At 37.5% G+C, this 12,477-nt stretch overlaps 1 protein-coding gene across 7 annotated transcripts in view; it reads right to left on the reverse strand.

The window, feature by feature from the left end:
• TRPC1 (transient receptor potential cation channel subfamily C member 1) overlaps positions 1-12,477 on the reverse strand; it is a 152,086-nt gene that overhangs the window by 37,608 nt on the left and 102,001 nt on the right. For 6 of the 7 annotated variants that reach the window (XM_045584120.1, XM_036444192.2, XM_036444191.2 and 3 more), the window contains 2 exons: positions 4,977-5,116; positions 3,343-3,486 (listed from right to left, as the gene is read on the reverse strand). The exons of the other annotated variant lie outside the window; for it this stretch is intronic. In XM_045584120.1, the coding sequence (XP_045440076.1) occupies positions 3,343-3,486; positions 4,977-5,116 (284 nt within the window). The remainder of the gene's footprint in view (positions 1-3,342; positions 3,487-4,976; positions 5,117-12,477) is intronic. 7 annotated transcript variants of the gene reach the window in all.

The following is a 12,477-nucleotide window of genomic DNA, read 5'->3' on the forward strand; positions in this document are numbered from 1 at the left end:
TCTTAAACAATACCCTTCAGCATTTCTTATAATCTGGTTTGGTGGTGATGAACTCCTTTAGCTTTTTCTTGTCTGTGAAGCTCTTTATATGACCTTCTATTCTGAATGATAGCTTTGATGGGTAGAGTAATCTTGGTTATAGGTTCTTGCTATTCATCACTTTGAATATTTCTTGCCACTCCCTTCTGGTTGAGAAATCAGCTGACAATCGTATGGGTACGCCTTTGTAGGTAACTAATTGTTTTTCTCTTGCTGCTTTTAATATCCTCTCTTTAATTGTGCCCTTGCATTTTAATTATGATGTGTCTTGGTGTGGTTAATTATGTGATGTCTTGGATTCCTCTTGTTTGGGGTTCTGTGTGCTTCCTGGACTTTTAAGTCTATTTCTTTCACCAGATAGGGAAAGTTTTTTGTCATTATTTCTTCTAATAGGTTTTCAATATTTTGTTCTCTCTCTTCTTATGGCACCCCAAAAATCCAAATGTTGTTACACTTAAAGCTGTCCCAGAGGCTCCTTACACTATCTTCATATTTTTGGATTATTTTTTCTTTTTGTTTTTCTGGTTGTGTGTTTTTAGTTTCCTCATATTTCAGATCTTTGGTTTGATTCTTGGGGTCCTTTGATCTACAGTTGAATTTCTGTATATTCTTTATTTCAGACTGTGTATACTTAATTTCTGACTGGACCTTTTCAATTTTTTTTTTTTTTTTTTTTGCATTTTCATTAAGGTTCTTGAAGGTCTCACTAAGCTCCTTGTAGGTCTCATCAAGTTTCTGGGCAGTTTTTAGGAGATTCTTGAGTAACCTTATAATTGTGGTTTTGAACTCTATGTCCAGTAGTTTGCTTTCCTCCACTTCTTTCATTCGTGACATGTTTCTTTGTCTCTGCATTTTGCCTGCTTCTCTGTGTTGATGGAGTGGCTTTGTGTGGTAGGTGACCTATAGGAGCCACTGGCTCAGTCTCCCCAGTCACGCTCTTGGTGCACCCCTTTGTGGGCTGAGTGAAAAGTCTTGGTGTAGTTAAGCCTTGATTCCTGCTGGTACACTGGGAGGAACTGACCTCCAGGCCAATTGGATGTGCGGACCCACTGTATCTATAATAGAACTGCTATGCTAGAGACACACTTATGGGGCAGGATTGCTTCAGTGGTGCTTTGGTGCTCATTGAGTCTGCCTCTTGAAAGTGTCACATAGATGTGAGGATTTGAAATCTGGTGTAGTCTCACACTAATCACTAGGTACACTGGCTTCTGGATCTCCAATGGAGTGCAGGTCAGCTACTATCTGAGGCCACCCAGCAGGCACTACAGAAAGAACTACTGTTTTCTCCTCTTTGCTTGGGGTTTGGAGGTTTTGGAGCTATCTGACCAGAGCTGCAGTTTGTTAGGTTAAGCTGTAATAGGACAGGCCATTCATTGTCAGTACAGCTTAACTGCATGGAGCTTGGGTGAGTTTGTAGATTATGCGGGGTGGGGTCTCAGGGAGGCACTAGGCTAGGGAGTGACAAACAGCAATGGCTGCCAGACAGCCATCTTTGTGTCTCTGAGTTTCCGCGTCCCTGCATCTTTCATCCCAGTGCAGTAAACAATGATTCCTGCATGCAGCTCTGCAAGCAAGCTACTCTCACTTTCCAACCTGATGGCAGACAGTCCAGCTTCTCCCCATAGGAGTTTAGGTCCCCAGTGTCTACCCAAAAACTAGATTTCAGAGTAATTGGGAGCTTGTCTCCCTTCAGATTGGAAAAAGCAATGCCTGCTGGCAGCCCAATTTGTGCATCTCCGTACCTCAGCTTTTCAGTGCTTGTGCAAGTCTCAATGTTCTTTTCTCTTTCTCCACTCAGTCAGCTTTCCCGTGGTTCTGGGTGATAGACGTTTTGTCTTTTAGTTGTAGTTTTGAAATTGTTGTGCGAGGCAGCAGTTTAGGTGTTTACCTATGCTGTCATCTTGGTTTCTCCCAAAAATATATTTAAATAAAAATTTTAAATGTGAGATTCATTTTAAGAAGCAAATTTTTATATGCACTAATGTCTGAAGAATAATTCTATTCAAAAAGACATCTATGTCTATAAACTGGGGAGAGAGTAACAATCAACCACAATTTAGTAAAGTCTGAATACCTGAAAGCTAAGGATTATCATTCAACCATAAGGAAAGTAGATGAACAAACTGTCTTTTCAATTGTTATTTTCAAAAGCAAAGGTTAGCTTTAACATTATTAGGAAAACAATGCTCTAGTGGACAAGTAGAAAGATATTAATAATAATGACATCTAACAAGTATTATTTAAGAAATTTTAATCATCAACAATTGACAAGTGCTGGCAAGGATATGGAGAAAAAGAAATCCTCATGCACTGCTAATGGGAATGCAGACTGGTGCAGCCACTGTGGAAGACATGGAGTTTTCTCAAAAAGTTAAAAATGGGCCCTAACTGGTTTGGCTCAGTGGATAGAGCATCAGCCTATGAAGGGTCCCAGGTTCAATTTTTGTCAAGGGTATGTACCTTGGTTGCAGGCACATCCCCAGTAGAGTGTATGCAGCTGATCGATGTTTCTAACTTTCTATCCATCTCCCTCTCCTTCTCCCTTCCTCTCTGTAAAAAATCAATTATATATATTTAAAAAGTTAAATATGGAACTCCCATTTGACATAGTAATCCCACTTCTAGGACTATATCCCAAGAAACAAAAAACACCAATCAGAAAGCATATATGCACCCCTATGTTCATAGCAGTGCAATTCACCATAGCTAAGATTTGGAAACAGCCTAAATGCCCATCAGCAGATGAGTGGATTAGAAAACTGTACTATATCTACACAATGGATACTAAAAGCAATGCCTGCTGCTAGCCCAATTTGTGCATTATAAAAAAGAAGAAAATTATAAAAATTATATAATTATAAAAAAAAAGAAACTTTTACCATTTGCAACAGCATGAATGGAATTGGAGAACATTATGTTAAGTGAAATAAGCCAGTCTTAGAAAGATAAATATTACATAATCTCATTCATTTATGGAATATAATAAACAATGTAATTTGATGAAGAAGAGATCCAGAGACAAACGGCAGAGGAGGGGGGATTAAAGAGCAACCAAAGGACTTATATGCATGCATATTACCATAACCAATGAACACAGACCCTGGAGCGATGGGGGCTTGTTCAGAGTGGGAATGGCTAGGCGTAAGGGGTCAATTAGGGGAAAAGCAGACATATGTAAAACTTTAGACAATAAAAAATAATGTGTGTGTGTTTGTGTGAATGTGTGTATATACGTATATATGTATATATATATATATATATGTGTGTGTGTGTGTGTGTGTGTGTGTATTAATTACTTACCTGTAATGGACCCAAGATAGAGCTTGTTGTATACATGAAAAAGAGCCGAAGATAACTCAGAACATTTGCAAATGCAAACAGCCCTTCTGCCACCAATGTAGGATGAAATGCATCCCAATCTTTCCGATCAGCAAAGTCATGAAACTAAGGAATAAGCCAAAGGTAAATAGCTCTCTCAATTTAGGAAAATAAAAACTTATTCCAATTATTGAAAAAGGTTTTAATTACATTTCCTTGTGGGAGATCACTATGTTTTATAAATTTCTCTTCTTTTAATAGAAATAACATTGGCTTAACAATAAAATATTTATATACATATAAGGCAATATCACTATTCTATATAAAGTTTTCTCAGAAATTGTTAGGTTTTAAGAAATTAAAGTTTTAAAAACTGTTATTGAACTTTTTATGAATAAATGTTTGCTATTTTTTTCTTAAATTCCACAACACAAATTTTAAGTCAAATTATTAGCTATCCTATTAAATTAACCTTGTCCCTTGATTCAGGATTTTAGAATGAATCATAGAAGTTCTTTTTCCTTCTAAATGCCAAGGAGTACTTTGTTACCAGACATAGAGTGGCCCACATGCTCCAACCAAGCGGAATAATCAGATTATATACCAGTTTTCCTGGCATAATTATTAACAGCATCCATCCCTTTTCATTTTCAAAATGTTTAAAATGCTTGATTAATATATGATTTGGGCATCCCACTTCTAGAGCTAAAAAGACCAGTATATTAAAACAGTGACTTTCAACTCCTTACTTAACTGTACATCTATGTATAACCAATTTTTGTTTCTTAGAAATTTCACAATTCTGGTCACTGACCATATTTAACCTGTCCTACTACTAATTAAGAATAGAGTTTTTAATAAAGTAAAATGATGTTAAATAACCAATTCACGTTTTCTAGTCTATAATTAGCAAAATGAACAACAAAAAGACCCCACACATTAAAAAATAAATAAACAGAAAACAATGTATCATTTAGTTCCTTTTATGAGCCACCTCAGAATTCTAAACTCTTTAAACAAAGACAGTTAACACTAGAATGTGTAAAAAATTAATTCCATTCAGATAAGGCCCCCCCCCCACAGATATAAAGATATCTAATGCTAATTAAGTAACTTTGTGTTTTCATTTTAAGTATATACAGGTTAACGTGGTACATAAACCTAGCTCAGATATAAAGAATCAGCATTTGGTAAAAAGAAAATGCCTAGACAGACCTGGATTTAAATCCAGTCTTGCTTGGTTTATTACTGTGTGGAGTTGGGTAAGTTTATTAATACTTCTGAGCTTCATTTTCCTTATTTGAAAAAAGGGCAAAAGAAAAAAGAGTCTCATAGAGTCCCTGTGAGGATAAAATGAGATAAGTATAAAGCAAGTATTAAACCATGGTGCCTGGCATTTAATAGATAACCAACATTCATAGGTAATTAACATCATTTAAACTATTGCAGAGGAATGAAGCAATGTGCACTCTTCCCTTGCACAAAGATAGCTTTAAAATGAAAACACATCAGATACAGATTTGAGCCAATGGAACTCTGACTTAGGTAGCTAAATATATCAGGTTTCTCTTAGATAAATTTCACTTATGTCTCCAATTGACATATTTAATAGTCACCTTGTTGTGAGCAACCACTTTCAGGGCAAAGGTTGCCAAATAAAGGGAATTCATGACAAAACTGAGTTGATTACGAGATTCTTCTAAAAAATCTTCCAACCCTTCATACCAGAGTCTTTTAATGTCTGACCAAATCATCCCTAAAAAAGGAAGAAAAAAAAATCAAATAGCACTCTCTTACTTAACCTGAAAAACACTTTTATGTCAAAGTATTAAATAAATAATATTTGCATCAGCTGTAGCCTCATTAAGAAGAAAAAAATAACAATAAAAAACCCTTTTCAAAATTTGAAAGAAAATAGTCTTAAGTTTCATATGATAATATCTTTCCCAGAGAGGCAGTCAAACAAGCAGAATAAAAGAAATAAATTGATGCCATACACACACACACACACACACACACACACACATTACAAAGGCTCAGTTACAGTTCCTTTTCTCTATTCAGACTCACTGCTATAGTGACTTCATCCAAGCTAGTCTAATTGCTTTCTAAAATGTGTCAGACTTTCAAATTTATCTCTCTAAATTCAACCTGTATTTATATAATTTTCAATATCTCTAAACCTCTCTAAAATCCCACATGTATAGACACTTAGCTGCTCTGTCTCCAAATGGAAGTCCTACATGTCCAAACTGAACTCTTAATTTCTGACCCTAAATTCACTGCACTTAAGACCTCCCTATTTCATTGGATGGCATTTCCATGCTTCTAGTTGCTCCATCCAAATGAATCATCCTTGACAAATATTTCTTTGAAACCACACTATCAATATATAGCAAAACCTTTTGGTTCTACTTTAAAATGTACTTAGCATCTAACCCTTCTCATTACCATTTCAATTTCAAGCCACCATCATCTCTTGCTTGTATTACTTTAATAGCCTCCCTAGTTTCCCTTCTTTTATTCTGATCTCTCTAAAATCTATTCTCAATATAGCAACTAGATTAATCCTTTTAAAATGCCAAGTTTTACTTTTCTCCTTAAAACCATGTAGAAACTCCTAAAGGAGAAAGGATTGTCTGCAGCTCAGAACTCTTTCTCCATGGGAACATAATCTCATGGTATTATCAATTATGAAAACACTAGAGGCCCAATGCACAATAATTCATGCAAGAGTAGGCCTTCCTCATCCCCCCAGTCCTCCAACCTCCTGCAGGCACCAGCTTCCCTCCGGCACCCGGACCGGGGCTGCTTCCTTCCGGCCGCCTGCAGGCACCCAGGACCCGGGCTGACTTCCCTCCTGCCCAGGCTTCATCAAGAAGAACGTCCAGAAGATGTCCAGTCTAGTTAGCATATTACCCTTTTATTATTATAGGTACCAGGTTAAGAAAAATAAGGACAGCTGTGTTCAACATTGTAACAATAACCACTCACTGGAAACTACCTGACTTTGAGTGAACTCAGAGACCCTGCAGGCACACACAGCAAGAAGTAAAGACATGCTGAGAAGCAGGCTTCAGCTCCTACGTGTGATGTCTCTCCTAATGTGCCTACAGTGGGAGGTACACTCTTTGGGCTTTAGAAGACATTAGAGACCCAGTGCATGAATTCATGCATGGGTGGGATCTGGCCAGCCCACCCCGATTGGGGCCGATCAGGCTGGGCCGACCAGGGGGAGGGAACACGAAAGTTTGGCTGCATGAATTCACCCCCAATGGGGGAGAGGAGAGCAAATTGGGGGTAGGGCCAACTGGGAGGAGGGGCCTCGGGCAGTTGCTGGCCACCTCTGCCTTGGTCAAACTCCCAGTAGAACTCCCAGTCCAGGAGACAATTTGCATATTAGTTTGTTTTTTTTCATATAGGATAGTTCCTGCTAGATTTGAGGCCTCTCTAGCTGGTATAGGTCACATCCATCCATATGGCCTCATCTCATACAACTGAGTGTACCCACTACGGGGTTTTGAAGCAGCCCCAAACTTTTGTTAAGAACTGCCAATAAAGACCTATTTGAAGCTGTCATGTGGCATGCTGTACTTTATGTCTTTCTACAAAGTTCAATACAGCTGGTACCAGGTTTCTGCCTATTGTGTCCTCTGAGTGAGAATGAGATTGGGAACCTAAATCACTGCTGCTGATTATGCAGAGTGGGCATTACATCTTCCTGTATATTTCATTTCACTTGGAGTCAAAACTAAATGCCTTACAATGGTCCACAGAATTATACTACCTCCTCTCCTACAGATCTTTCCTTCCATCACTCTGGTAACACTGGCTTCCATAATACCTTACTGTTTTTTGACTCTTGCCTTCAGGCCTTTACACTCTCACTTTCCTTGGTTGGAAGTTCCTCACACTGATATCATCTGGCTAATCCCTCACTTCATGTCTTTGCTTACCACTTACTCTTATCACCCTATTTTAAACTGCAAACCCCAAGCTCCCCACTCCCAATCCCCCAACTTTGCTCTCTTTTTTTCCCCTTAGTACTTATCATTTTTAAACATTGGATGTAGTTAACTTAATAATAGTATGCCTATTAACTTCTTCCCCTCACTTTGGGTGAGCTCTTCAAGGATAAGAATCCTAAATGTAAATGTCCTGAGTAGTGCCTGACACATGTGGGTACTCAAAAAAAGAAAATTGCTAAATTTTTTGAATAAATACACATAGATAAAAACAAACAAAACGCCCCCTTTTCTGAGCCAGAGGTTTCTTCATAGATTATATATATATATTCCTCCTCACCCCTTGGAGTACCAGAGAAGAGTAATATAATCCAGGGTCATTTTATGATACATTGCTTCATTAAGATTTTTTTTAAAGATCATTAAATTAAAATAAAAGACTTAAATGTTGCAACATAAGATATGGCTGAATATCAAGTTAAGTCAATCAGAATCATTCTCTGGCTTACCAGAAGGTAGAATAGTTCCTCTGAGAAACAAATGAAGCATTCTTGAAAAAAACTGTTCATAAAATCTTAATTCATAATAGTACCCATATTTATATTATATAAAGAGTGATATGACTGAACTCAATGAATTTTTACTCACAGCTAGGAAATACAACTTTAATTTTATTCTTATAGAAATTTGTATAAACTGAATCTTATTATTTTTATTTTTATTTTCTATAAGGCCATATAACTAGTAACTGAGGAGCCGAGATTAATTTTTTATTTTTTATTTTTTTAATATATTTTATTTATTTTTTACAGAGAGGAAGGGAGAGAGATAGAAAGCTAGAAACATCGACCAGCTACCTCCTGCACATCCCCTACCGGGGATGTGCTCACAACCAACGTACATGCCCCTGACCGGAATCGAACCTGGGACCCTTCAGTCCACAGACCGACGCTCTACCACTGAGCCAAACAGGTTTCGGCTGAATCTTATTATAAAACAAAGAAAATATTCTTTCTTTCTCACTATCATTTAAATAGGCTATAAATAAATAACATAAGATTTCCTTTCTTTATGACTAAGATATACACAGCAATCTTTCATAAATAACTTAAATGGACCTGACTGGTTTGGCTCAGTGGATAGTGTCAGCCTGCGGACTCAAGTGTCCCGGGTTCAATTCTGGTCAAGGGCATGTACCTTGGTTGCAGGCACATATCCAATAATGAGTGTGTAGGAGGCAGCTGATAGCTCTCCATCCTTTTCCCTTCCTCTCTGTAAAAACTCAATAAAATATATTTTTAAAAATTTAAATGAGTAGAGAAAATGTTTCTTAGAGATTAGTTTCAGCCCAACATTTTTCAATCTATTCAAATAACCATACACAAATTTCACATTGAAGAGTTCTATAACAATGCAATTTGGAACTATATATGACAAAGTATAAATTATTTCCTAAATTAAATAAAACATAGCATTTTAGAAAAAAGAGCAGAAACAAAGGAAACAAAATGTTAGCAAAAATAAATTATTGTCTTTTACCTAAAGTTTAGATGTGTATTATTTTTACTGTATGTATCTAATGTTATTTTAAAATAGCTTTTATTTTTCAATTACAGCTGCCATATAATATTTCATTAGTATCAGTTGTACACATAAGTGATTAGACAAATAACTCACCCTTGTGAGTCTAGTAGCTATCTGGCACCATACATAGTTATTACTAGAGGCCCGATGCACAAAATTTATGCAAGAGTAGGCTTCGCAGCTACGGTGGATAGCCTCAATCCCTCCCTTGCAGCTGACTTGATCCCTCATAACCATAGTGGCTGCCTCAATTCCGCAGCTGCAGCCCCAGCTTTGTCTAGAAGGTCGTCTGGAAGGATGCCTGGATGGTCGTTGGGTCAATTTGCATATTACTTTTTTATTATTATACATTATTGATCACATTAGCTATATTGTACATCTTCATTACTATTTTTACAACTGCCTATTTGCATATCTTAATCCCCTTCCCCTTTTTAACCAGGACCCTAAACCCCTTCCCATCCAGCAACCATTATTAGTATCTATGAATCTCCTTCTGCCTTGCCTGTTCATTATTTTGTTTTTAGATTCCACATATAAAATCATATGACACTTTTCTTTCTTTATCTAATGTATCCCACTTAGCACAACACTCTCCAGATCCATCCATATTAGTGCAAAAGGCAAGATTTCACTTCCTTTAATGGCTGAATCATATTCCATTGTACACACACACTGCCTGTTCCTTATGCATTTGTCCATGGATAGACACCTAGGTTGACTATCAAACAATGCTGAAATGAACATAGGGAAACATATATCTTTTCAAAGTGAAATAGCTGGGTCCTTTTTTGTCTCGTCTTTCAGCTTTTATTTTAAAGCCTATTTTGTCTAAGGTAAATATTGCCCCCCAGCTTTTTTGGTTTCCATTTCCATGAAATATCTTTTATCATCTCTTTATAATCAATCTGTGTGTGTATTGATACCGGAAGTAGGTCTCTAGTAGTAGCATATATATGGGTATTGTTTTCTTATGTCTTTTGATTGGAGCATTTAATCCATTTATATTTAAAGTAATAGTTGGTAGTTACTGCCATTTCATTATTAACATTTTTTAATTTTATTTCCTTTCTTCCTCCTTAAAGAAGGCCCTTTAACATTTCTTATAATACTATTTTGGTGGTGATGAACTCTTTTAGCTCTTTTTTGTCTGGGAGGCTATTTATCTCTCCTTCAATTCTAAATTATAGTATTGCTGGGTAGTCTTGGTTGTAGGGCAGTAGTTCCCAATGTGGGGCACACAACCCATAGGCGAGCAATTTGATTTTTAAAAGGAGAAATTTGAGAATAATTAAAAATGAATTTTTTGCATTTCTTATGGTTCTAGGGGGTTCATATACAGTATATAAATATATATTGACATATTTATGCATTTCAGTTCTCTATTATGTTTTGAAACTTTATTTGCTATTTTTTTCATATCACTTCATATTATTATTTTAACAATGTCTTAGTGATTTCTTCCTCAGTACTTCAACTGTCCTTTCGTTCTTTTATTTTTCTCTTTCATGAATGCCACGTTCTTTGGAAGCTTGCTTAGAGCAAGTTAATGGACTTTTAGGCTTCCTCAATGTGAATATGAGTTAACTTTTTGTAATAAAAGTTATATGTCATTGGAGTGGGGGGCAATCAGGATTTTAGAGATGCTTAGGTGGGACATGGCCAAAAAAAAGTTGGGAACTACTGTTGTAGGGCCTTGCTTTTCATTTCTTTGAATATTTTGGGCCATTTCCTTCTGACCTGCAAAGCTTCTGTTGAGATATCAGCTGACAATCTTTTTTTTTTTTTTTTTTTTTTTTAATATATATTTTATTGATTTTGTACAGAGAGGAAGAGAGAGAGATAGAGAGTTAGAAACATCGATGAGAGAGAGTCATCGATCAGCTGCCTCTTGCACACCCCCCACTGGGGATATGCCCGCAACCAAGGCACATGCCCTTGACCGGAATCGAACCCGGGTCCCTTGAGTCCCCAAGCCGACGCTCTATCCATTGAGCCAAACCGGTCTCGGCTCAGCTGACAATCTTATGCGAGCTCCCTTGTAGGTAACTAACTGCCTTTCTGTTGATGATTTTAAGATTCTTTGTCTCTAATTTTTTGCATTTCAATTATAATGTATCTTAGTGTGTGCCTCTTTGAGTTCATCTTCTTTGGAACTCTCCACACTTCCTAGACTTGCATGTCTATTTCTTTCACCAGGTTAGAAGAGATTACCATCGTTATTTCTTCAAGTAGGTTTTCAATCCCTTTCTCTTTCTTCTCCTCTGGTACCCTTTGAAGGGAATGTTGGTATATTTAATGTTGTACCAGAAGCCCTTTAAACTATCCTCATTTTTTAAAATCTTTTTTCTTTTTTCTGTTCTGATTAGGTGTTTTCTGTTACTCTATCTTCCAAATCACTGAGTCAACCCTCTGCTTCCTCTAATCTAGTTGATTCCCTGTTATGTATTCCCTAGAGGCCCAGTGTATTATATTCATGCACAGGAGTGTGTGTCCCTCAACCCAACCTGCACCCTCTCCAATCTGGGACCCCTCAAGGGATATTTGACTGCCAGGATAGGGCCTATATGGCCAGTCAGAAATCCTTCTCACAATTCAGGACTGCTGGCTCCCACCCACTCACTTGCCTGCCTGCCTGATTGCCTCTAAGCACTTCTGCCTGCCAGCCTGATTGATGCCGAACTGTTTCACTGCCAACCTGATTGCCCCTAACGGCCCTCCCCTGATAGCCTGGTCACCCCTAAATGCCCTTCCTTGCCAGCCTGGTTGTCCCTAACTGCCCTCCCCTGCCAGCATGGTCCCTGCAACTGCCCTCCCCTGCCAGCCTGGTCATCCCCAGCTCCCCTCCCCACTTTAGGCCTGGTCACCCCCAATCAAAGAGTTCTTGCTGTAGCTCCTGTTGGGTGGCGTCAGACAGTAGGTGACCTGCACCCCATTGGAGATCCAGAAGCCAGTGTACATAGTTGTCAGTGTGAGATGACACCAGAGGAAATATATATATATATATATATATATATATATATATATATATATATAAAACATTTTTAAAAATAAATCTTTATTGTTCAGATTATTACAGGTGTTCCTCATTACCCCCCCATAGCTTTATATATATGAAGCCCTGTAATTTCTAAAAAGTTCTAGCTATCAATACAAAGAACTGATTTTTAGAGTGAGACACAAGGAAAATGTAACTACAAAAGTTAATAGATTTTTTAAAGGAAAACTAATGAATTAACAAAACAAAATACTTAACTCTTCAAAATGCAACCTAGAATAAAACATATTACATTGTAAAATACATATGAAGAGAACCAAGATGGTGGCATAGGTGGCCTGTACTTGCTGCTTCCCACAACCACATCAAAATTACAACTAAAATACAAAACAATCATCATCCAGAACTACCAGAAAGCTGGCTTAGAGGAAGTACTAAAATGAGAAAAATAAAGAAGAAAGCACACTGAGACTGGTAGGAGGCAGAGAGGCATGGAAAGCTGGTCTGGCACCCTGGTCTGTTGCTTTTTTTGGTGGAGAGGGAGTTCACCTCTTTAGAGGCCACTTGGAG

This window comes from Pipistrellus kuhlii, unplaced genomic scaffold (genome assembly GCF_014108245.1).
Source record: "Pipistrellus kuhlii isolate mPipKuh1 unplaced genomic scaffold, mPipKuh1.p scaffold_m20_p_2, whole genome shotgun sequence".
Taxonomy (NCBI): Eukaryota; Metazoa; Chordata; class Mammalia; order Chiroptera; family Vespertilionidae; genus Pipistrellus; species Pipistrellus kuhlii.